Below are 24,820 nucleotides of genomic sequence, written 5' to 3'. Positions count from 1 at the left end.
CAAGGTATCTTATTTGAGCTGAGTTGAAAAATATAAAATATAAAGTTTGTGATATTTTAGATGATATTTAAATTTCATTGAAAATATTATACTTTGGCTAAAATTCATAGTTTTAGAGATCAATATCTCAAATATTATTAGTGGAGAATGTATTCTACTTCATTATAGAGAAAAAACCTTATAACATGGAAATTTAATAATTATATGAGATGTATCAAAATAAAAGTAGTTCATAGTAATACTACAATACAATATAATGGATTATGCATCGCACAAGTGAGATACTAGTAACAAAATCGGCTCGGAAGAAGCAATGCAAGACCCATTCATAACGCAGCTGCGGATACCTCCCATTGTTTAATGAGCCGGTTCACTCAAACCAACCCGGGAACTCTAAAATCCTAAAACCCTAACCCAGCAGCATTTATTCCGTTTCTCTATATCCAATCTCGCGCACACACACATTACGCAGTTGGCGGCAGACTCCATAGACGTAAGCTCCACCCAATTTCCGCACACCTCTTTCGCATCTACTGCTAGGTATCTACGTGCTCGCAAGAACTCAATCTCATACTTTCTCATCGGAATTCGTTGATTTGGTTGCAGGAAGGCGGCAAAGATGAGCAAAGGCGCGGCGCCGGCGGGAGCCAAAGGCGGGAAGAAGAAGGGGGCGACCTTCGTTATCGATTGCACGAAGCCGGTCGAGGATAAGATTATGGAGATTGCCTCGCTCGAAAAGTTTTTGCAGGAGCGAATTAAGGTCGGCGGAAAAGCCGGAGCTCTCGGGGACTCGGTCACTGTAACTCGTGAGAAAAGCAAGATCACCGTCACTGCTGATTCCGTTTTCTCAAAGAGGTAATTTTACTTTTCAGTTACTTGTGAGAGGTGGGGAAATTACACCATGATGGGGTACGAACTAAACAACTAAACCCTAATGGCGAGCCCAATAGCAGTGACGGCCCATTAGCCCAAAACCCAAGAAAGAGTATCAGTTCGGCACGACCAAAGAGTTCAGTTCGGTTCGGCACAACCAAAGAGTTCGGTCGCAGCCTACAGCTCGGTAAAAGCCAACCAATCAAGCTCTACTCTCAGATCGGCAAAAGAACCAATCAAGCTCTACTCTCAGATCGGCAAAAGCTGATCGGCAAAGTTCAGCAGTTCGGTCTCAGTATTCGACCGAACAAGGAGATAGTGGACCCATGCAAGACCTCCACGACCTCCACTACACCCACGATCTATCTAGTGGTATGAAGCAGTTGTCAACCTGCAAGCCACGATCTTTGTTCAAATGTATAAATAGAACTTAGATCAGATAGACAAAGGTTAAGCTCTCTAGATATCGAATCTCATATAGCAAGTCAGTATTGTAAGCTGTAATCCAGATCAAGCAATACAAATTTGCCCTCCTTTCTTCCCGTGGACGTAGATTTACCTCAGTAAATCGAACCACGTAACTTTCTGTGTCGTGATCTATATTTATTACCTGCATTTATTACCATCAAAAATTCGCCAATCATCACTGGCGCCGTCTGTGGGAACCAGAGAACCAAATCTGTGATAAAAGCGAGTTTTTGATCCTCTTCAACCAAAAAAATGCATACCAGATCACATAATACCCGTGCTTCCGTCCGTGATAACCATGAGGAAGCTAGTCCAGCCCGTCGGTCTGGAAAACAGCCTCGTGAGAAATCTGTCTCCAGTCCTCACGGTGAAGGAACAAGCCACTCCAGAAGTCGTCGCACCGAGTCTTCCCAGCAGCCCGATTTGAACGAGGCTGTCAAGTTGTTTTTGGCCGAGAAGCAGGATGAATTCTTAACATTCCTGCAAACAGGCCAAAATCCGGAGACGAAAACGGCGGATTCTCCCTCTCCATCCAGACATGAAAGTCACTACCGCAGTAGTGTCGCATCTCCCCGGAGAAAGAATCCTCACCACCGACATGTTCCTCTTCCTCCTCGTTACCGGAATCACAGGAGAACTCCATCTCCACCATACCGAAGAGATGTCGGGTTCGCCATGTATGGAGCGCTGAAGACTTCATTCTCGGATGATATCACCCGAACTCCGTTGCCGCAGAATTACCGAACTCCGTCAATGACTTATGACGGGTTAGTGGATCCTCATGATTTCTTGGGACGCTATCAGTATAATATGGCGAACCAAGGTCTCAATGAGGTTCACATGTGTAAGCTGTTTCCCGAGCTGCTCATCGGGAACGCAAGGAGGTGGTTTGATAGCCTCCCTCAAGGCAGCATTAGATCTTACAGAGATCTAATGGATGCTTTTCATAGGAGATTCTTCCAGAAAGCGGAAGCCCGAATCACTTCGGCTCAGCTGCTTTCTATTCGTCAAGGTCGCGATGAAAAAATTAGCGACTTCATGACGAGGTTCCACAAGGAATGCCTACAAGTAGATGATCTCAATGATCTACTTGTCATTTCGGCATTCCAAAATGGAATACTGCCAGGAGCTCTCTACAGGAAGCTCGTTGAATGCAGTCCGCAAACAGCTCAAGAGATGTGGGACATTGCGGACCAGTTTTCTCGTGCCGATGAGGCAGACCGTCGAAAACGGTCTTTAGACAGCTCATCTAGAGGAGACAAAAAGAAGCCCGATCATAGCGATCAGAGGCTTCCTCGCCGAACTCCTTTTGAAAGAATTCAAAGGGCACCGGTACAAGGCAGATTGGGACCACGTCTCGATCTTGAGAAACCGCCCGCTCAGTTCGTACCATTGAACAAGTCGAGAGCGGAAATTTTCAAACTGCATTCCGATATGTTCGAAAAGCCAAAGCGGATGACGAAATCGGCCGCGCGCCGAAGTCAGGATAATTATTGCTCCTTCCATCAAGACCACGGTCACGATACCGAGGAGTGCCGACATTTGGCTGCAGGTATTGATGTTCTTGTGAAAGCAGGGACGTTAAAAAAATACCAAAGCAAGCAGCCGAAAAAGAACAAGAAGCAGAGAGGTGCGAACTGCGCTCCTCAGGATCCGAAAAGGCAACAGGATCCCGAAGACGATGACGAGCCGCAATATGATGGAGTAATCCAGACTATTGACGCTCTCCCAGCCGGAAAGACTAAATCGTCCCTGAAGTCAGAGCGCAGAGGCTTCAATCGAGAGGAGCCAACGCATAAAAGGCTGAAGCAGGACGAAGTGATTACATTTTCAGATGCCGATCCCGTCCCGGCCATCTCTCCTCATCAAGACGCCATTGTCATTCAAGCCGGAGTGGCAAACAAACTGATCCACAGAGTGTTCGTGGATACAGGAGCGTCAGTTAGCATTCTTTTTAAAGAATGTTTCGATAAACTGGAAGTGGATCCAGCTCGGCTCAGTCCGGCTCCGCTTCCTCTGAAAAGTTTCGCCCAGGAGGACACCCGCCCTGAAGGTATTATCAGCCTTCCGATTACGGTGGGAAGAGCGCCTACAAGCTCCAGTACGATGATCGAGTTCTTTGTGGTAAAAGCTCGGTCCCCGTACAACATTATACTGGGAAGAGACTGGCTCAACACAGTTCGGGCCATTTGCTCTACTTATCACCTCACCATCAAGATCCCCACTAAAAGAGGGATAGCGGTCATCCGAGGTGATCAAAAGAGAGCAAAAGAGTGTTTGCAGATTGCGCTTAAAAGTGCCGAGCAATCAGATCGGCACCATCAAGCATAGCAATCACAGCAGCCGGAGTCAGAGGCAGGCGAAATGACCGAAGTCACACCGGAGCCGAACTCGATGGAAGTTCGGTTATATGAAGATGATCCATCCAGAACGGTGAAGATCGGTTTCGCGGGAACACCTCTACTCCGGGAAAAGACCATCCAGCTCCTCAAAGAGTACAAAGACGTCTTTGCGTGGTCGCCGTTGGACATGACCGGAGTGCCCCCCGAGGTAATTACACATCGGTTAAATATTGATCCTTCAGTCCGGCCTATAAAACAGAAGCAAAGACTCTTTGCGGCAGAAAGAAGTCAAGTCATCCATGACGAAGTCCGCCAATTACTGAAAGCGGATGTGTTATTTGAAGTGAAATATCCTTCTTGGGTGGCCAACCCTGTGATGATCAAGAAAAAAGAGGGAGGATGGCGGATGTGCATAGATTTTACCGATCTAAACAAGCACTGTCCTAAAGATTGCTATCCCCTTCCGAACGTAGATAAAAAAGTAGAAGCTTTGATAGGCTTCGAAATTTTTTGTTTTCTTGATTTATACAAAGGATATCACCAAGTTTTAATGGATGAGAGTGATGCTTCAAAAACGGCTTTCATTACTGACTTCGGCATTTTTGCTTACAAAAAGATGCCATTCGGTTTAAAGAATGCCGGAGCCACATATCAAAGGATGGTTGACAAGCTATTTCGGCACCTAATCGGGAAAGAGGTTGAAGTGTATGTTGACGACATAGTCGTTAAAAGCAGAAGCACTTCGGAGTACGAAGACAATCTCAAGTCCACTCTCGACGTGCTCCGAAAAGCCAACCTCAAACTCAATCCCCAAAAATGTACCTTTTTGGTAGATTCGGGAAAGTTTCTAGGTTGTTGGGTTTCAAAGGAAGGACTCAAGGCAAATCCGCTAAAAGTTCAAGTTGTTCAGAACATGGCAACGCCGAAGTCCATACATGATGTGCAAAGGCTAACTGGATGTCTAGCCGCACTGAATAGATTCCTTTCCCAAGCAGCCGAAAAGCAAATGCCGTTCTTCAATGTGTTGAAGAAGGCACCAAAGTTTGAGTGGGGAGTCGAGCAGAAAAAGGCTTTTGACGAGCTCAAAAGTTATTTAGCCGAGCTTCCTATTCTCTCTGCTCCAACAGATGCCGAAGTGATATTCTTATACTTAGCGGCATCAGATCAAACCATTAGCGCGGTGCTTGTACGAGAAGAAGGCCTAAAGCAGCTTCCCATCTACTTTACAAGCCGAGCATTAAGAGGTCCAGAAACAAGGTATCAACCTCTGGAAAAAATTGCTCTGGCATTAGTAAATGCAGCAAGGAGACTGCGGCCATATTTCTATGCTCACAAGGTATGCGTCTTAACCGATCTTCCACTTCGGCAAGTTTTGACTAAGCCTGAAGCATCAGGCAGAATTGCCAAGTGGGCCATAGAGCTGGGAGAACACTCAATAGAATATCTACCTCGGAAAGCCATCAAGGGACAAGCCTTGGCAGATTTTCTTGCAGAGGCAAAGTTCGATCAAGCAATCCCTGTTATTGCCGAACAGAAAAATCCTGCCAATGACGAACTAACACAGCCCCAGGAATCCGAAGTAGAGCCGCCGGACTGCTGGAGTGGATTCGTAGATGGAGCTTCGAATAAGACGGGAAGTGGAGCTGGTATTCTACTTATCGCTCCCGACGGACACGAGGTAACTTATTCACTTCGGTTCTTATTCCCAACTACTAATAACGAAGCCGAATACGAAGCCCTCCTTGCCGGACTTCAATTAGCGCAAAGTCTATTTGTCAAATCTCTCAAAATCCATTGTGATTCACAAGTCATAGTGAATCACATGCTGGGTACAAGTGAAGTCCGAGATGAGAGGATGAAAAAATACTTGGACAAAGCGCAAAGCATTAGCCGAAGTTTCTCTTATTTTCGGATAATCCGCATTCCCAGAGCGGAAAACAGCCGAGCAGATACTTTAAGTAAGTTGGCCTCATATCCGAGCTCAAAGGTGGAGGAATTACTACACCGAAGCATTGATGAAGCTGAGGTACATTCAGTAACCAGCTCGCCGAACTGGATGACGCCGATCTTACAGTATCTAGATCAAGGACAACTGCCCGAGGATAAGAGAGAAGCTCGGAAAATCACATGCCGAGCACTTCGGTATGAACTTCATGAAGGAGTCCTATACAGAAAGTCCTACCCAGTGTTGTTAGGGTCGCGGGGCGCCCCGGGGCGATGAGGGGGGACCCCGGGTCGCGGGGCGATGGGGCGACGGGGCGAGAGACCCACGAATCGGGGCGCCAGAATAGCCGAATGATGATTATATTTGTGTCTCTTTTATAAGTTTGTTGCTTGAATGTTTATCACATCAAATAAATCTACATACATCATTACTCCATATTAAAAAAAGAAGATTAGACGAAAAATATAAATTTTTAAACAACATAACATAACTAAATAACTGAATTTTATTATCAAAAATCATCAAAGTTCCAAAAAAAGTAGCAAAACATAAAATAATTAACTAAATAATATCATCATCACTCAGAGGTAAGCTCTCTTCTCCTTCATCGGATACGACCAAATTAATATCTTCACTGTCATCTTCATTATCTACAAGTATAAGCACCCAGAGAGCTTGAGGCTTGTTCTCTTGTGCTTGTGCTACCTCTAGTATGATACACTGCTTCCGACGCTCCAGAAGCTCTACCATCGTTTAATTTTGGGAAATTGTTTATAATTGCTATGTTAAAAATTTTAGTAAAAAAAAGATGAATAGTAGATTTGAGTTCTTTTTCCACTAATCCCTAATTCCCTACCATAAGAGTAAAAGTTCATTGATTTGAAATAATATTGTAGAAAGTGAAAAAAATGAGAAAAAATGATTTCTACAATTTAAATTTATTTCAAACACCGCATCACAATATATCCACACTACTAAATTTTATTACTGCAATAAACACCGTAAATGTAATAACTATTTTATTTATATTGCATAGTTAACGTTTATGTTGTTAGTAAAGCGTACTAACGGAATAAGTATTTATTTACTTTTAAAAATTGAAAATAGACGATTTACTAACATTATTTCTATTATCAGGAATTTTCAATTCCATAACATAGATAAAAGAATTAATTATTTTGATTAGTCCTTCTCATTTCCATAACATAGATAAAAGAATTAAAAATTAATTAATTCATTTAAAAGTGAAGCGTTAAATAATTAGTCCTTCACAAGTTATTTTAATTCTTTTATCTATGTTATGGAAATGAATAATGATTAGTATTATAGGAAACTACTATCACAATGCTTACAAGTGCATCAACTTAGTTAATTAAGTTAGGTCTCGAAACCCAACTAACAAACTTGATTTGGCATGTAGATAAAATATCACATGGCCAAGCGAATACTCGCACGAAACATGAAAAATGAATTATAGGAAACTCATGCATGCCTTTCTTACTTTTTTTTTTCTTTCTAACATGTAATTAGAAAAAGAAATGACAAGAAATGATTTAAAAATAATACTCCCTATAGTTTGTGACTCTGATCAGCACAATAAATGACACGTCTTTGTCAGCAAAGTTGACTCATATTTTAAGAAATATTTTAGAACTCATATTTAAAGAATTAAATAAGTATACTAAATCAGTGGAGCAGAGTGATTGACGGAGACCGTGAAATAATTATCCAGTGCAACGCGGTGTAGGTGAGCCATTTCCCATTTATCCACACATCGATTTCTCGTTTCCATCAAACCGACAACTGTTTCTGCTTCTCCTTCCTCTCTTCCTGTAAAAAAAAGTGAATGGATGCCTTTGTTTCTCAATTAGGCTCAACGGCGACCCAGCCGACCCAGGCGCTCCACGGCGACCCAGCCGACCCAGGCGCGCCTCACCGTCGCTCCACGGATCTCGCACGACCCCGCCGCATCGGGGCGATGTCGGTCTCGGCCCTTGCGACCCGCGACCCAAGCGCGCTCGGGGCGCGATTTTAACAACACTGGTCCTACCTTCAACCGTTATTGCGATGTGTAGGACCAGAAGAGACGGACTACATCCTTAGAGAAGTTCATGAAGGATCTTGCGGTAGCCACATCGGAGCTAGAGCTTTAGCTAAAAAAGTTCTGAGATGGGGATATTATTGGCCAACTTTGGTACAAGAAGCAGTGCAGCTCGTCAAGACATGTACGAAGTGCCAAATCCATGCAAATATCCCAAGGATGCCGCAGACCGATCTATGTGCTATGCAAAGCCCTTGGCCTTTTATGCAATGGGGCATAGACATAGTAGGACCACTACCACAAGCTCCTCGGCAAATGAAATTCCTTATCGTTGCCGTGGATTACTTCACGAAGTGGGTGGAGGCTGAACCATTAGCTACGATAACGAGCTCGAAGGCATTGGATTTTGTCTGGAAGAACATAGTTTGCCGATTTGGCATACCCCATATCCTCATTTCGGATAATGGGACTCAGTTCACCGACAAGACATTCAAGAATTGGTGCCAAGAGCTGAATATTCAACAGCGGTTCACTTCGGTCTCTCACCCACAAGCAAACGGACAAACGGAAGTAACAAACCGTATTCTGGTGAAAGGTTTAAAAGCTCGGTTAGAACAAGCCAAAGGACAATGGGTAGAAAATCTTCCTCAAGTCCTATGGTCTTACCGAACTACACCAAAAACCTCAAACGGTGAAACTCCGTACAGTCTGGTGTACGGCACTGAAGCCGTGATTCCGGTTGAGATCGGCATACCCAGTCCCCGAACTCTTAATTTCTCAGCAGAACTGAATGAGGACGGACTGAGAGCCGAACTAGATCTTGCCGAAGAAAAAAGAGAATTGGCCTGCATAAAAGCAGCCAAGTACAAGGAGCAAGTAGCCCGGTATTATAACCAAAGGGTGAAAAAGCTGCAATTTCAAGTGGGAGATCTCGTCTTGAGAAACAATGAAGTAAGCCGAGCAGAAAAGCTGGGCAAACTCGAACCCACATGGGAAGGTCCATATCGGGTGTCAGAAGTCCTCGGCAAAGGGTCTTATAAATTGACTCACATGTCAGGAGAACAAGTACCCCGAACATGGCACATTTCCAACCTCAAGAAGTTCCATTTGTAAGAGACAGTCCGGTCAGTCAGTCTTGTGTCTAGTTCGGTCCTAGGGGTATGTGCTTTCTTTGTTTTTTACTTGTTTTTCATGCTTGTCGTTTTATAAAAGTTTAAAACCTTTTTCGTCTTTTTTATTTGTCTTTATGTGCGTTGTCTCTCTATGTGCGTGTCGTCTCTTACAAATGTTACTGAGGTATCTTGTTCTTTAAAGGCTGATCCCCTTTTTAGAACATGTATTAAAGACAATTGTGAGTCCAAGCTTCTGAGGAAGATACAAGACTCCACAATTCAGCTTAAGAAACAAGCAGTTCGTCTGAAACGAACTGCAAAAAGGGAAAGTCCGATCCGAGCGATAAAACTCGCCAAATTAGGACAAAGGGAAAGTCCGATCCGAGCGATAAAACTCGCCAAATTAGGACACAAACCAAGTCCGGTCAAAGAAGATTTTACTTCATAAGACCACTTCGGTTAACAAAGGGAAAGTCCGATCCAAGCGATAAAACTCGCCAAATTAGGACACAAACCAAGTCCGGTCAAAGAAGTTTATTTCATAAGACCGAGGACTAAGTCCGGTCAAGGAAGTTTACTTCATAAGACCAAGGACGAGTCCGGTCAAAGAAGTTCACTTCATAAGACCAAAGACGAGTCCGGTCAAAGAAGTTTACTTCATAAGACCGAAGACGAGTCCGGTCAAAGAAGTTTACTTCATAAGACCGAGGACGAGTCCGGTCAAAGAAGTTTACTTCATAAGACCGAGGACGAGTACAATAAATGAAATAAAAAATCGCTGAACTGTAAGTACGCAGTGATAGAAGCGAAATAAAATCGCTGAACTGTAAGTACGCAGTGATAGAAGCGAAATGAAAATTTCATTTATTAAGTCTTGTTCGGCATACAACTCCGCTGCCCTACGAGAAGGCGTTACGCTATTACAAAGGACTATTCTACTGTCCACGGTTGCTAAGGTTGAGCCACCTATTCAAAAAATCCTCGTGAAGCCGAGTTCGGGCGTTCCGGGCAGCTGAAGAATAAGCAGGTCGACGAGATGCTCTGATCGACCTACCGCCTCTTCCCTGAGTCCGGGAAGTTCTGGCACCTCGGCGGCGAAGAGTCTCTTCACGAAGCATTTGTTGATCTTGCTCACTCATAATCACAGCTCCTCTACGAACTTCAGTCCGTCCTTGTCTTGACGTTTCCGGTTGCTCCTGAGTCCGTTCTCGTCTTGACGTTTCCGGTTGCTCCTGAGTTCGTTGCTGATTTGGAGTAGGATTTTGAGCAAGTGGATCAGAGGTTTGAGCTGGAGTGCGAGCATCTGTTGGCGGGAAATGCCTAAGGAATCTCTCGATTAAAGGACGCCGGGAAAGAATGATGTCGTACCGAGAAGCCCAGCGCCGCAATGATTTCACAACTTGTTGGCAAGCCGAGCTCTCCAGCGCATTGTTCCTCCGGAGTACATGAAGCTCCTCCCACAGTTCATCAACTTGATTCTGAACTTCAGATATGCTCATTCCCCCGCGTCCGCAGATGAAATCCTCATATGCAGTCCTCTCAGCGACGACAATATCCAGCTCGGCCTCCAGATCCTTCCTTATGGACTCTAAGTCCTTATTGTCGGACTCCAGCTCCACTGAACGAGCCAAGAGTTCGTCATACTTCATCTGGTCCTCTATGGCTTTTTTCTCAGCTTCGTTTAAAGCCGAAGAGTATAGCCGCTTCCAGTGAGGTACCTCCAGCTCCTTAGAGTTAAAGAATACAAAGCAGCTAGGTCAGTTCGGCATTTCAGCTTACCGAGCAGGCAGTAAACCACAACAGGAGTAAAAGAGATCAAGAAAAGCCATACGAAGACACGAGTGTAGAAAGAAAATTTTTTCATTCATAAGAAAATTTTTTTTTTTTTTACACAAGGAGGGCTTCAAGGCCATTTTACAAGAAGGAAGAAAGAAACTAAACTAAGAGAAGGGAGATGAAATCATACTCCGCCAGTTTCATCTCCGGCTCCCCTCCGGGTTTCAGCTTCTCCCTCCTTGTCCACCTCGGCTTCAGCCTCAGCCTCCCTACTCCCCCCAGCCTGCTCGGCGCCCCCATAGTCGATCTGCTGCACCTCCTGCTCGGCCTGCCCGTCGCCGGTCTGCCGATCCGGCTGCTCGGTCTCCTTGCCGGCCTCGTTTTCCTGCTCACCCTCTCCTTGGAAAATTGGAGCGGGTGAAACAGGTCCCAAGGAGGCAAAGATGGCCTCCATGTTCTCGTCCCGGTCAGCTCGGCAATTACGGACTCGGTCAGCAGAAAGCAGGACCGAGGAAGACGCGAGCTCGTCAAGGAGCGGCAGACTCTGGAGACGAGCTGCAATTTCTCGGCCATACAGCGGCAGGACGACTTCGGGTCCCTGCTCAGCATTATCGGTCATCAGTTTCAGCAGATCACCGACAAAGGCCGAAAATTGATTGCTCAAAAAGAGTTTCTCCGCGAAAGCACGGAGAGCCTCCCCTTGGGCAACCACGGCAGCAGCCTCCCTCTGTTTCGACTGCTCTCTCTGGATAATGAGCTCGTTTTTTGCCCGCTGTGCCTCATCCTGAGCCGAGATCCTAGCAGCCCTTGCCTTCTCAAAGTCTGCCCTAGCCTGTTCGGCCTGGTGACGAGCAGCAGTCAACTTCCTCTGCATCTCAGCATAGTCGCTGGACGCTTTAGAGAGTTCAACTGCGACGAGCTTGCTGAGCATATCGTTCCTCTGAAAATGGAAAAAGGAAAAAGTCAACCGAGGGGCCACAAAAAATACAGGAAAAAAGCAAGGCCAGAAAATCAAGAAGAGAATTCACCTCGGCGAAGTCCGTGGGCCATAAAAAGGGCTCACAGATATGTTCCGAAGGAGGCGCCAAGACCACGTCTTTCTCTGGCGCTCTTGGGGGCTTCTGAAGCTTCGCCTTCCCCTTTGCCGAAGTCGACTCCGGCTTCTTTGGATCCGAAGAGGTCTTTTGCCTCTTCGGATTCTTCTCGGCATCAGACGCCGAGCTGGTGGTTTTCGGCCTCTCCGGTTCCTTAGATTCGGAGGATTTGCGACCGAGCTTGTTTAGCAAGTTCACTGCCAAAAAGCAAGAAAACAAGGTTAGTTTTCGTCGTCAAGGCAGTAATGCATAAAAAAGAAATCCTCACCCCCAGTCTCGTCGTCCGAAGACGAGGAGTCGAACACGAAGTCGCCCTTGACGAGCTCAGACTCCAAGTACTGCTTCCTAATCATGGGAATCTTATTGAGCTCGGCCTCGAGCTCGTCCAACGGTTCTACCCGAGGATGAGGAATAACGGACTTCGGCCCTCTCCAGGAAAAGTCCGAAGCCGAAGTCCTATTATAAAAAAAGAAACGATTTTGCCATTTCGGCCATTTGGTTTTACAAAAGGCTCTAAAGGGCTGTAAAGGGATCAAGTAAAACCAAGATCCCTTCCTCTTAAACTGGAAGAAATTAAGGATTGCCCTCAGAGACAGATCCTTATCTAGCCTACGCAGTTCGGCAGCAAAGGCCGATAAGTGCCTCCAAGAATTCGGAGTCACCTGACCTAAAGGGAGTTGGAAAAAATCAAGAAGCTCTACAAAAGGTGGGGGAAGAGGGAAACGAAGCCCGCATTCTAAGCAGGCTTCGTAAACGGTGGCATAACCCTCCGGCGGCGAGTTAGCCCTATGATCGTCGTCGGGAATCACCACCTTCCCCCCGGGAAGAAGATATTTTCCGTGTAGGGATATCACAGTGTCCTTACTCAAGATGCTGTGAAAGTATTCTACGGTCTTCTCCCCGGACTCTTTCCGGCTAGAAGATCCCTTACCCCCTTTCCTACCGCTACCTGACTCAGAAGAAGAAGAAGAAGAAGACATGATTCTTACTCTTTGAAAGTCTGAAGAAGTTCTGAAGAAATTCTTGAAGGAGCGGAAGGAAATTTTGCGCAAAAGAGAGAGAATGCAGAAGAAACAATAGCAAAAGTGTTCCAATGATGGAAAATGGTAATATTTATCAGATTCACAGAGGCATTTCAAATCCGTAGCGCCGTTTCAAATCCCCCTTTTTCTGGATTCAACGGCCGGATTTGCTATCGCATTTAATGCAGACACGCGCATGGCACGTCCCCTGACGTCAGCCTCCCCCTTACACTCATCCAAAATGCCGAAGTGATTCACTTCGCTTTTCGGGGGGTAGTGATGGGGTACGAACTAAACAACTAAACCCTAATGGCGAGCCCAATAGCAGTGACGGCCCATTAGCCCAAAACCCAAGAAAGAGTATCAGTTCGGCACGACCAAAGAGTTCAGTTCGGTTCGGCACAACCAAAGAGTTCGGTCGCAGCCTACAGCTCGGTAAAAGCCAACCAATCAAGCTCTACTCTCAGATCGGCAAAAGAACCAATCAAGCTCTACTCTCAGATCGGCAAAGTTCAGCAGTTCGGTCTCAGTATTCGACCGAACAAGGAGATAGTGGACCCATGCAAGACCTCCACGACCTCCACTACACCCACGATCTATCTAGTGGTATGAAGCAGTTGTCAACCTGCAAGCCACGATCTTTGTTCAAATGTATAAATAGAACTTAGATCAGATAGACAAAGGTTAAGCTCTCTAGATATCGAATCTCATATAGCAAGTCAGTATTGTAAGCTGTAATCCAGATCAAGCAATACAAATTTGCCCTCCTTTCTTCCCGTGGACGTAGATTTACCTCAGTAAATCGAACCACGTAACTTTCTGTGTCGTGATCTATATTTATTACCTGCATTTATTACCATCAAAAATTCGCCAATCATCACACCACACATACAAAATGTTTCACCATTGTTTCGATTTACAAAATGTTTTAACTTAACATAAATCATACAAAATGTTTTACTAATGTATACAAAATGTTTTACTAATGTTTTAAGTTTATACGTTCCGTTAAATTTGTTAGTTTCTTCCTATGTATCTTCTTACTACATCTATTATGTCATAAAAGCATAATATTCACAGGAAAAAACTAGTAAAACACAGTTAGAGAAGTAGGAAAAGCTATGGGTCTGATATTAAGAAGCAAATCGTGAGATCTCTCATCCTTTCGAAATCTTCACAGCAGCCATCCCCAACCGGTTATGTGATTTTTTCCAATGATCCCTACATAGATGTGTCCAAACTCTAAACCATATTTGTTGACTTTTTTGGTGAATCCCTCGGAAAGAGAAGATGAGAGGTTTGTTGATTTTTGGAATTTAGGGGAGAAGAGAGGTTGGAACATGTTCTGATGTATTGCGGCGAAGAAGTAAGGGGGATATCTTGTTAGATCCCTTTTAAAACAATAATTTGGAATGAAACTAAATAAGTAACATAAAAGTTAAGTAATATAAATCACTTTTGTACTAGTTTTTCCTTTAGAATATTAGTAAGCTTTTTTGTATGGCATAATAGAGGTAGTAAGATGATACATAGAGAAGAAACTAACAGTGTTGAGAAGTATTTAACAGAATGTATAAACTTAAAACATTAATAAAACATTTTGCATGATTTATGTTAAGTTAAAACATTTTGTACAAATTGAAACAATGGTGAAACATTTTGTATGTGTTGTGTAATTTCCCCGTGAGATGTTGGAGTTCGTATTGACGACTTGTGAAATGTATGCTACTTTTCGGAATGCTTGAGTCAGTGAATGAGTAGAACGAACATTGAACTCTTAAGTAACAAAGATCTATTGTGTAATGTTGCCGCCAGTGAACATTGAGCTCTAACTAACAATGATCTGTGGCGTAGTGTTTGAATATGTTGACACATTTATGATGCCTAATTCTTGAAACTTCCATTGTATGATAAGTAGTAATTATTGAAGTTTGCTGCTGGCATGCTCATATGCAAACTTGATTAAATATGTCGTGGAAGAACTTTTTTATCTTTGAAAATTTTACTATGGTTATAAAAATGTTGGTTTTTGCTAGCGGTATGTTTGATATATATAACTTCATGGGGTGTAGGGTAGTATATATGTTATTGGATTATGCAAGCACCAAACTGGTTGAAAGTATCTCAAAAGGGTTTGTGATTTAAGCCTATCTAATTATTACTCCTAGTATAGTAGTATAATCTTGTCCATATATTTTTTGGATCTGCCACTTGTTTTTGCAATAGATCAAAACAGATAGATTAAGATGCCAGAACAATAGTTTAATTGAAATACTCCATCCATCCGTCAATAGGAATCCTACATTTTTTAGTGGTTTTTAAGAAATGTGAGTTAAATAAAGTTAGTAGAATGTGAGTCACACTTTCATATATTAGTTTGATGATATGAATGTGAGTGGAATGTGAGCTACTTACCATTTATAGTAAGAGTGAGGTGAGCCTCATTGGTGGATAGACCAAAATGACAAAAAGAGACTCCTATTGTTAGACAGAGAGTATTGGTTTGGTGTTAGCTTAACCTACCTGGTACAATTAGTTATATAACTGTAAATCAAATGACTCATCTACGATATTTCTGTTTTTTACTTGATGGAATCTATTAATGCCCGACTGTTGGTAAATGAAGTTTCTAAGATCTTTTTTGGTGCCCTGTCCAAAGCAAAGTGAGGTGTTAAACTTTTCTATACCATACAATTTTTGCCATTTTAGTTGTACTCCCTCCATCCCACATAATTTGACCCAGTTTTCCATTTTGGGCCGTCCCACATAATTTGACTCATTTCACTTTTACCATTTTTGGTAGTGGACCCCACATTCCACTAACTCATTCCTACTCACATTTAATTATAAAACTAATATATAAAAGTAGGACCCACATTCCACTCACTTTTTCAACTCACTTTTTCAACTCACTTTTCATTACATTTCTTAAAACCCGTGCCCGGTCAAAGTGTCTCAAATTATGTGGGACGGAGGGAGTATTTCTTAAGAATCATACTAACAATTAATGAGTAAAATCAAAGAATTCTCATAAGTCATATCTAAATTCTTGACATATTATTATTATTATTATTATTATTATTATTATTATTACTCCCTCCGTCCCATTAAGTATGAAACATTTGGTTTTCGGCATGAGATTTTATGCACAGTTGTTTTGTGAGTTAATAAAGAGAGAGTAAAGTAAGAAAAAAGAAAAAGTAGAGAGAGTGTTGTTTCCATTTTTCGAAATGTTTCATTTTTAATGGGACAACCCAAAAAGAAAAATGTTTCATTTCTAGTGGGAGTGTTGTTATTATAGGTTATTGAACATAGATACATATTGATATATTTGCTCTCATGGTCTTTATTTCTCATTTATCCTCCAACCATTGTCATTTTCAATAGACTTAGTATCATTTTATCTCCAGGTACATTAAGTATTTGACTAAGAAATACTTGAAGAAGCATAACGTCAGAGATTGGCTTCGGGTGATCGCTTCCAACAAAGATCGGAATGTTTATGAACTGCGCTACTTCAACATTGCCGAGCAGGAGGGTGAGGAAGAAGATTAAATGTGCAGCTTTGGTGGCTTCTGGTGCTCCACTTTTTGGATCTGTTGGAGTAGTTGGTTTTGCCTTTCATCTCAAAAAATTAACAATTCACTAGATTTTGAGCTTAGATTTTAGCTCTCTTTTTGCTTTATGTTGCTCGTATTTCATATATAGATCCCTTTTTTAAGAAGTGTATTTTTGGTATAGCTTTGTTGCCAAGATGCTTAGTGCTTTCCATGTGTATTGTGCGGCTTATGAAGTTTTCATCAATTTCATCTCTTCTCATTTTCCATTTCTACTCTTTCAAGTTTCAACTAACTATAGCTTTCTTTCATCCTCATCCTGATTCCTGACATGTGAGCTTTTTTGATAAAATAATTCAGTTTCATATGATTTACAGAACTAGGTGTAGCACTGCAAAACTGGAGAAGATATTAATCATTTTATAACCTATAGTTATAAGATTCCAAAATCTAATCATGATTATTAGCTTTGTTTGTTCTTTATTTACTACTATTTGCATAACTATTTTTAAAAGTCAGTATTTTTTTTTTGTATTTTAGTCATGATTTCAGTTTATCTTATTCGACAACCAATTCAAACAAAATTAAGTAATAAAAATAATTCAATCTTATTTGTTTTATTTATCAAATTAAATGCTCCATTAAAGTGATTCTTTCCTATGGTTTATTATCTCATCTGATTTGTCACTTTCCAGTTTGCGGTTACATTTTTTCTGCCATCTGACTCGAATAAATTTATTGGATTTTTCCAATTTTTTTTCGGGTTCTATGAGATTTTCTCAATGCTGAATTGTAGGAGTAGTAGCGTATTATTATAACTATAATTTCTTTCTTCTTTTGTAAAGATGATTATACAGTTATACTCTTTTCAAAGAAACGAAATATAATAAGAAAAGAAAAAAACAGGAGACCTAAATTACTCACGAGATACTTGCAAGATTTTACAGCTTGCATCCGATTTTGATCGCCTATCCATTGCATAATTGCAATTGCCCTGGCTTTAATTCGATTAAATGAATACTACTACATAAAATATGTCAAAAATCATTATAATCGCGTGACCACATCGAACGTTTGGCATTTGCAGTTGTGCTAAGGATAAGTGAATTAGAAGAGCAACCCAGTTAGGTTCGAGTCATCGCAGGTAAATGGAGAATCATTATTGATTTTTTTTTTAAAAAGTAAGTGAGTTTAAATAAGTGTGTGAAATATATATCATATTTTTTATTATAGTTTTATAATAAGATGTGAATGAAATAGGTTAATTGAATAGTAGTTTACATAAAATAGATTGAGTTATTTATTTATTGAGGAACACACCAAAATACTGAAATTTTTAATGAATAATCGTGGAGTATTACACACTATCTATCCAGATGTCCATAAGTTTTTTTTCCTTCCTATTTTTAGTAATTTGATAATTGTGATGGATTGCCTAATGTGGGATTCCAAACACTACCCAAAATGATTTGATGGACGCTTTTTCCATTTTTAGGTTATTTGTGGCTAGTCAAAAGAAACTAAAATTAAATAATAGTACTCCTCAAATTTGTTTCGTGTAGTTTATTTTAATGAAAAAATTTACTACGGCATTAACTGACTGACATGTTCAGAGCTCATCAGCACTCGTCTGAATACGACAGCTGGGAGATATTTGTAGGTAGTTAAGGTCGGAACTACACAAATCACGTTTGCCAATCAAGTCTCCTGTTTCAGAGGAAAAAGCTCCCAGAGGCCAGAATTCAATCAACTCAAACTAAATTCATCGCGTTTTAACGGCACCGATGATATTGAGAATGTGACGGTCCTTAAATTTGCTCCGTTCCCGTAGATCTCGCCGCCGCATCAAGACCCGGCCGTACTCTCTCTCTCTCTCTCTCTCTCAAGCAGTTTTTTCCTATTTAAAATGATCGAATGCGTTTGGTGAATTTGTTACTCCGGGAATTATTCTCCTGTTTCCGGTCACAATGCCTCTTTTTATTCAACGAATTTAAATCGTGGAGACTTGATTAATTGGTGTTTTGTATGTTTGATCTGATTGAGTTCGATCTTAATTATACTACTACTACTACTACTATGTTTAGCCTGTTTTGTCTTAATTTTGCTTCAACTTCTCTTTGATAATCATATTTTTTGCTTGTTTTTAATGACTTTTAATGGCATAGGCGATTTAAACTACTTGATCAAGATGAGCCTTCTTGGTAATGCCACCATTGGAAACATAGCTCGAGGTTCTAATACTATTGTGCTTGAAAAATGAAAACTCTACTTTCTTTTCCATTCTGAAAGTGAGCTTAGTAATGGTGTCCGGGGCTTCTTGTATTTTGCGGCTCTTGCCTACTGCTTCATTGGATTGTCGGCTATAACTGCTCGTTTCTTCCGGTCCATGGACCATGTTGTTTAGCATACTCGGATAGTCGTAGAGATTGATCCTTGCACCAATACCATAGTTGTCAAGCACAGAAAGGTTTGGAATTACGCCATAGCCGGCATCACGCTGTTGGCATTTGGGACTAGCTTCCCCCAGATTTCGTTAGCGACCATTGATGCAATAAGGAATATCGGGCAAGTGTACGCTGGAGGTTCGTTTATCCTTCATTCGTAGTATTAAACTCATCAGGTTTTATATGATATTATGAAGAGATGGAAGTGCCTCAATTTCTTCCTTTTGGAAGTTGATTGCTTATAGTATTGTTTTCGTAGTTTATGATCATAATAACCGCTCTTGTTTTTTTAGTACATGGAAGACAAAACAAAAGGAATTGTGTAATAAAAAAACAAGTAGTAGTACTAGTTTTTTAGTTGTTGGTTAACTAGGAATTCAAGAATCTTGAATGATGCTGTATTGATGAATTAGGACACTGTATCAATTGAATATAATTTGTCTTACCATCCTTTTCCTAACAGGTTTAGGTCCTGGTACACTTGTTGGTTCAGCTGCTTTCGATTTGTTTCCTATCCATGCCATCTGTGTTATAGTTCCTTAAGCCGGTGAACTGAAAAAGATATCAGATATAGGAGTCTGGCTTGTGGAACTCTTTGGTCTTTCTGGGCTTACATCTGGCTTTATATAACTTTGGAGGTAATATTTTTAGTACGACCGATTAAGAATACCCAAGTTGAGTCGGTTAACAGGCAATGCCTCAATGTGATCACTCTTTGGGAAGCTTTGTTGACAGTGTTGCAATATGGGCTATTGCTGTTGCATGCATATGTTCAAGATAAGCGTTTGCCCTATTTGTCTCTGCCCATGTAGGTCTTTGGTTGATATACTTGATAATTTCATCCTTGTTCCCTTAAAGAACCAGAACAGTTGTTATAGTTGCTGCTGATCTCACATTGTTTGTTTAGACCAAGATCAAAGAGGCCAGAGGAATGGGTACCAGTGGAAACGCCCCCGGGCAGGAAGGGAAACTCGGATTATGGTAAGTACTTGGAAATACTTGATGAATGTAGCTGATATCTTTCTATGTCCATCTAGGTGTTAACTTTGTTTGTGTTCTCTGTTTTCGTTTCTTGTTTTAGTTCATAAAAATGGGAATACTACTCTTTAAGCTCGAATTGAGAATAAGGTGGAATGGTTTATTTTCGACCCTTAAGTTTGAACAAGTTCCAGTTTCCCTTCAAATCCCTGTCTTGTAGTTTTATCGTTTAAGTTTCTCATTTTAACTCGCAAAACCCAACATCGGAACTGCATGATGTCCTGATGCCAAAATTGAGTAAATAGCAAGCTAAACTTAGCCTAAGTTCTATATATTGTGTGACACGATTCCTAATAATCCGAGACAAAGAATGTAATATACTTACCAGGCTAATTATAGTTTTATACGTTTTCTGATTCTAATGTTTCCTTTGAACGTGTAACCTGTAGATGAGTATCAGAAGTTGCCAGATACCGAGGTAGCTGAATCCTCAGGGCAGTTTAACAGAACGATTCCTGATAAAGATAACTTGCTCTCAATCTGGAAGCAACAGTTTCTTGATGCCTTGACGGTACTGTATTTCTATTTATTTGCTGTATGAGATCACCACTGGCTTACTATCTTTGCACGCCCGGTCGCCTCCACGGTCCAATCTAAGTATCTCCACGCAAAATCTCCCAAATGTGGCTCGTGCGCACACTAGAATGAACTTGCCAGTTTTATGTACTCATCACCTATCATATAAAATAGTCTGTCTTTCATTAGTATATGGTAGTTACAGTAGTTTAACGGTCGGAATACTGCTAAAACCATGTTACTAACTTTATGCTGCCTCTTTGTTTGCTGAACAGTTGGAGAGCCCAGAATCAAGAAAAATGAATAACTTATGCCTACGGATAGCAAAGTTATTCTGGGAGTTGCTTTGTGCACCTTGGAGATTTTTGTTTGCTTTCGTACCTCCATATCAGATCGCGCACGGATGGGTGTCGTTCATTCTCTCCTTAGCTTTTATCAGCGGGATAGCTTACATAGTAGCCAAGCTTACGGATCTAATAAGCTGTGTCACAGGTTCCTATTTTCCAGCAGAATCATACTCCATGTTAGTGCATTAGCCGCTTTCATCATTCCTACCGTAACATCATCTCATGTCAATGTGCAGGTATTGGTGCTTACGTTATAGCATTTACAGCACTGGCTGCTGGAACATCATGGCCCGATTTAATGGCGAGCAAGATTGCAGCAGAGCGGCACATCACAGCTGACTCCGCCATAGCTAATATCACCTGCAGGTTCGGTTATTTTCTTCTGAAACAGTTTGGGATGAAAGCATATTCAAGCAATAGCATTATTGACAGATCGATTAATCCTTTTCTGCAGCAACTCCGTGAACATATATATTGGCACTGGTGTGCCTTGGCTCATCGACACGCTATACAATGAGCCATTGAGGATTGAAAACGCCAGCTACCTCAGCTTCTCATTGCTCGTATTCTTTGCTACATCGGTAGGCTGCATCGGTGTGCTTGTATTTAGGCGTCTCACTCTGGGTGCAGAGCTTGGTGGTCCAAGATTGTGGGCATGGGTAACGTGTGTTTATTTCATGTTGCTTTGGCTCATTTTTGTTGTACTGTCGTCTCTACATATATATGGCCTTATTTGAGCAATTTTGCTAATGTGATTTATTTTCCTTGAGAGAGTGAGAGAAAGAGTTGTAATGTGTTTGAAATCGCACAAATTCTTCAATTTACATCAAATATATAGTCTGAAATATTTGTTATTGTATATGGTAGTATGGCAAAAGACAACATATCTTAAGTGGTGATGATCAATCAAGTTCGTTGAATATTGGAAGGGTGTGACAACATAAAACCTAGAAACAATCAAGCAACCAACTCTACCGTAGTACTTACAATCACCCTCGTTGCTCGTTTTTCGAGCGAACCAGTACACGCTCCTTGGACATTTGTTTTTATGACACCCATTCCAGCAGTTGGAACTAACAGATAAAAGAGAAATGATACAGATACAAAAGGGATCATTCCCCCTCTCTTAGAATCTTGGCCAATTCATCTTTTCGACGAATTCCTGCTCATGCAGCCATACCTGTACAAGCCATTGCTGGTGAATAGCTTGGCTGCTTTGCGGAACTGTATTTCCTGGTGACGAATCTGATACAAGAAGATAATTTAGTTTCAGAACAACGGATGCATTTGTATCTCTGTTACATAGGTTGAGAGAAGTACAAAAACCACAAGAACTAACCTGAAAAAGTCCCTCCACAGAAGCTCGTACATTAACCAGTTCATTCCGGTATCACCTGCGCCTGCTCCACCATTTGGCTTGTTAGTAGCAGCAGAGATCACACTGTCAAACATGAGGTTTGCATTAGTATAGAAGACTGGCAACGATATTAGGAACAAATACGTACAAGGAAAAGAACACATTAGCAAAAGAAAAGAGAGAGATTGAGATTCTTCCGGAAGACCTTGAAGCAGATTTCTTGAGCTCCTCAAACATGGAGCGAGGAGAGAGGCAACCCATGGCTAGCCAGGGTGATATTTTGCACGAGAAGTTTGCACCGTATATGCTATCATTGGCCCCATCCTTATTCTTAGGCTTTGCATGGCATTCAGCAGCAAAAGATTTGAGCCTCTGCAAGGCCTCAGTCTCCCCACCCGAAAGAGAAGCATTAGCAGCCGTTTTTCCGTTCTACAAGAGACAATGCAAATGACTTTACTCATAACCCAGAAAAAAAAGAAAGGATTATCTAACTCCCACTATAGCTATTACTATCAACTAGCATATCAACTAGTTAACATCAGGTGTACATATCATAGTAGATTTAACGCAGTTCTGTTTCTTCAAATTCTTAACTCCAAGGTTGGGCAAACATATTCATGAAACAAAATAATAATTAGCTAACACTAATTACTCAATCAGTGTTCTCCATATAGAACCAAATGTGAAGAAGTGCAACCAGTTTTCCATTTCTGAATAGAATGAATGGACTCACTGTTGTGGGAAGATAAATTTTTGATGTATAGGTACATGAGTACATCAAGTCTTCAAGTGTAGTTTAATATTCATACAAACCTTACAGTTATTCTCCAATACAATAAGATCAATATTTAGAACTTATTTCCATCTTTATTCTCAGTTCACTAAAAATCAAGAACTAAGTACATGTTAGCGTGTCAAGATAATCTCAAGTAACAAGTAGCATGTCAAAATTTGAGAATGACCAAATATAAAAGTATAAAACTATGCATGAACATAAACTGTGTCATATAGTTCCTATTTACCCTATAGGACCCTTAACTACACAAGGAGTAAAAGGTGTCCTGATCAACAACTGTTAAGACAATCAAAATCCAATATCCAAATTGCAAAGCATTATCACAAAGGTATTAGCATTCCTAAATCCAATTTCTCAAACATCTAAACCCAACCAAAACAAGCTGATCCCGTTAACCACATAATGCCTAAGAACAAAAAGCCTTAAACAACACAAACCCCGACAAAAGCACATAAAAACAGTCAACCACAAAGCAAACACCATAATCAAGAATCAGCAATAACTCATCCACAAGACAGATCATTCCATATCAGCAACACCCCTAAACCCCAAATTCTCAACCAAACAATCAATCAGCAAGAATACACATCGCACCTGCCCCATTGCAGCATTGGGATTAAGTCCCAAATCCATCAATGTGGGAATCTCCCCAAGCTCCACGTCCCCTCTCTTCGGCAGCCCCTTCAACCGATCTAACGCCTCAATGGTATTCCTCACATCCAAACCCTTCACCTTCTCCTTAAAACCCCCATAATTCGTCGGCATTTCCTCCAGCTTAAACGGCAGATCATCCAAGTGGTACAATGTGCTTCCCCAGAAGTACTTCACCTCCACCCCCTCATCCTTCATCACCTCCTCCACCTTCTCCTCCGCCCGAACCTCATCATGAGAAACCTCTCTATGCACATACACTGCATCCGCCCCCACCGCCTTCGCCACCTCCAGCAACACACTCTCCGGCCGCCCAATTCTCACCACGAGATCCGACCCACGCGCCTGCAGATTCCTCCGCAGGTCAGCCACGGATTCCGTCAGGAAAGTGGCGCGGTGCGGCCCGGTTTTATCGAATCCGGAGGAGGATTTGCCGTAATCCCTAGGGTCGAAGCAGTAGACAGGCAGGACTGAGACTGAATCGTTGTTGGCGGCAGTGAGGCACTCATTGTCGTGGATGCGGAGGTCGTTGCGGAACCAGACGACGGCGGCGCGGCGGAGGGCGGCGGCGCCGGAGGGGTTGGAGGGGCGGAGGGGGTTGAGAGTGAGGGTGTTGTGTAGAGGGATGGCGGAAACGGTGGATTTGAAGAGGGGTTTAGCGGGGGAGGGGGAGGAGGAGAGGGAGAGGGTGGAGAGGGAGGAGATTTGGGAGGGGATTCGGGCTTTGGAGGGGGCGGCGGCGATTTGCTTGGGAGGGAGGAAATGGGAGGGGAGGAGAGTGGAGAGAGAGAGGGAGATAGAGGCTGCGGAGGCGAGAGGGAGGAGATTCTGGTTCTGGGTTTGCTCTGATTGGCATTCTTCCGTTGATTCAGACCTGCTGTCGGTGGTGATTGTTGAATCCATTTTCAAGGATTGGGGAAATTTGAGATGATGATGAAGAAGAAGATGATGGGGTAAGCTGAACGCTCTGTTGTTTGCGCTCTGTGGTGAGTTTGTTGGAGGGATTGGATTTGGGGGTTTATTTTTTTTAAAAACAAAAATAGGGGCGTTTAATGACAAAATAAAAAAAAATTGCTCCTTGTCAATACTTTTCTTTTTATTTCTGTATACTGTACCATATTTATTCATCTTAATAATTAATTGTATGATTTGATAAATTTCACAAAAATTTACATTTTTTTATCACGAAAGAATAAAGCATAAATCATGAATAAATAAGACGAGAAACGTGAATAAAATTTACAAGATTAGCATATAAAACATGACACATAATTTATATTATTGGTAATTTTTGTATTCATCTAATACTCGGTTAAAAAAAGACAAAATCGAATTTGTTACTTCAAATAAAACATGCACCAAACACTATTGCGATTATGTAATCCTCAACTACTCTATATTTTGGTTGGTGGGGCTTGACGCTCTCTATATGCGGTTGGTG

At 41.7% G+C, this 24,820-nt stretch overlaps 2 protein-coding genes and 1 pseudogene across 3 annotated transcripts; 2 read left to right on the top strand and 1 right to left on the bottom strand.

Moving 5' to 3' along the window:
- Nucleotides 1–391: 391 nt before the first annotated feature.
- LOC121743348 (60S ribosomal protein L22-2-like) lies at nt 392–16,499 on the top strand. 2 transcript variants are annotated; one of them, XM_042136634.1, is made up of 3 exons: nt 392–493; nt 607–855; nt 16,084–16,499. In XM_042136634.1, the coding sequence occupies exons 2-3, from the start codon at nt 620–622 to the stop codon at nt 16,226–16,228; spliced, it is 381 nt and encodes a 126-aa protein (XP_041992568.1). In that variant the 5' UTR covers nt 392–493; nt 607–619; the 3' UTR covers nt 16,229–16,499. The 2 variants fall into 2 exon arrangements, with proteins under 2 accessions (XP_041992568.1, XP_041992569.1); XM_042136635.1 differs by having other exon boundaries at nt 401–540.
- A 1,596-nt stretch (nt 16,500–18,095) lies between these two features.
- Nucleotides 18,096–21,434, top strand: LOC121744371 (annotated as a pseudogene).
- A 29-nt stretch (nt 21,435–21,463) lies between these two features.
- Nucleotides 21,464–24,383, bottom strand: LOC121744372 (blue-light photoreceptor PHR2-like). Its single transcript, XM_042137892.1, has 4 exons — nt 23,323–24,383; nt 22,138–22,361; nt 21,915–22,016; nt 21,464–21,820 (listed from the first exon to the last, which is right to left on the bottom strand). Exons 1-4 carry the CDS (start codon nt 24,280–24,282, stop codon nt 21,742–21,744), a joined length of 1,365 nt encoding a protein of 454 aa, XP_041993826.1. The 5' UTR covers nt 24,283–24,383; the 3' UTR covers nt 21,464–21,741.
- Between the last annotated feature and the right edge of the window lie 437 nt (nt 24,384–24,820).

This window comes from Salvia splendens, chromosome 8, assembly GCF_004379255.2.
Source record: "Salvia splendens isolate huo1 chromosome 8, SspV2, whole genome shotgun sequence".
NCBI lineage: Eukaryota > Viridiplantae > Streptophyta > Magnoliopsida > Lamiales > Lamiaceae > Salvia > Salvia splendens.
Note: the sequence above shows the minus strand (reverse complement) of the source record. Positions and strands in the feature narration are given on the sequence as shown.

What these genes read in the sequence shown, in the direction of transcription:
- LOC121744372 (XM_042137892.1), bottom strand. Translation starts at nt 24,282, where the DNA reads ATGGATTCAACAATCACCACCGACAGCAGGTCTGAATCAACGGAAGAA. An exon ending in CTCAAGAAATCTGCTTCAAG is followed by an intron (nt 22,017 to 22,137) that starts GTCTTCCGGAAG and finishes CATGTTTGACAG; the next exon opens with TGTGATCTCTGCTGCTACTA. An exon ending in CTGTGGAGGGACTTTTTCAG is followed by an intron (nt 21,821 to 21,914) that starts GTTAGTTCTTGT and finishes TTCTTGTATCAG; the next exon opens with ATTCGTCACCAGGAAATACA.
- LOC121743348 (XM_042136634.1), top strand. Translation starts at nt 620, where the DNA reads ATGAGCAAAGGCGCGGCGCCGGCGGGAGCCAAAGGCGGGAAGAAGAAG. An exon ending in GATTCCGTTTTCTCAAAGAG is followed by an intron (nt 856 to 16,083) that starts GTAATTTTACTT and finishes TTTTATCTCCAG; the next exon opens with GTACATTAAGTATTTGACTA.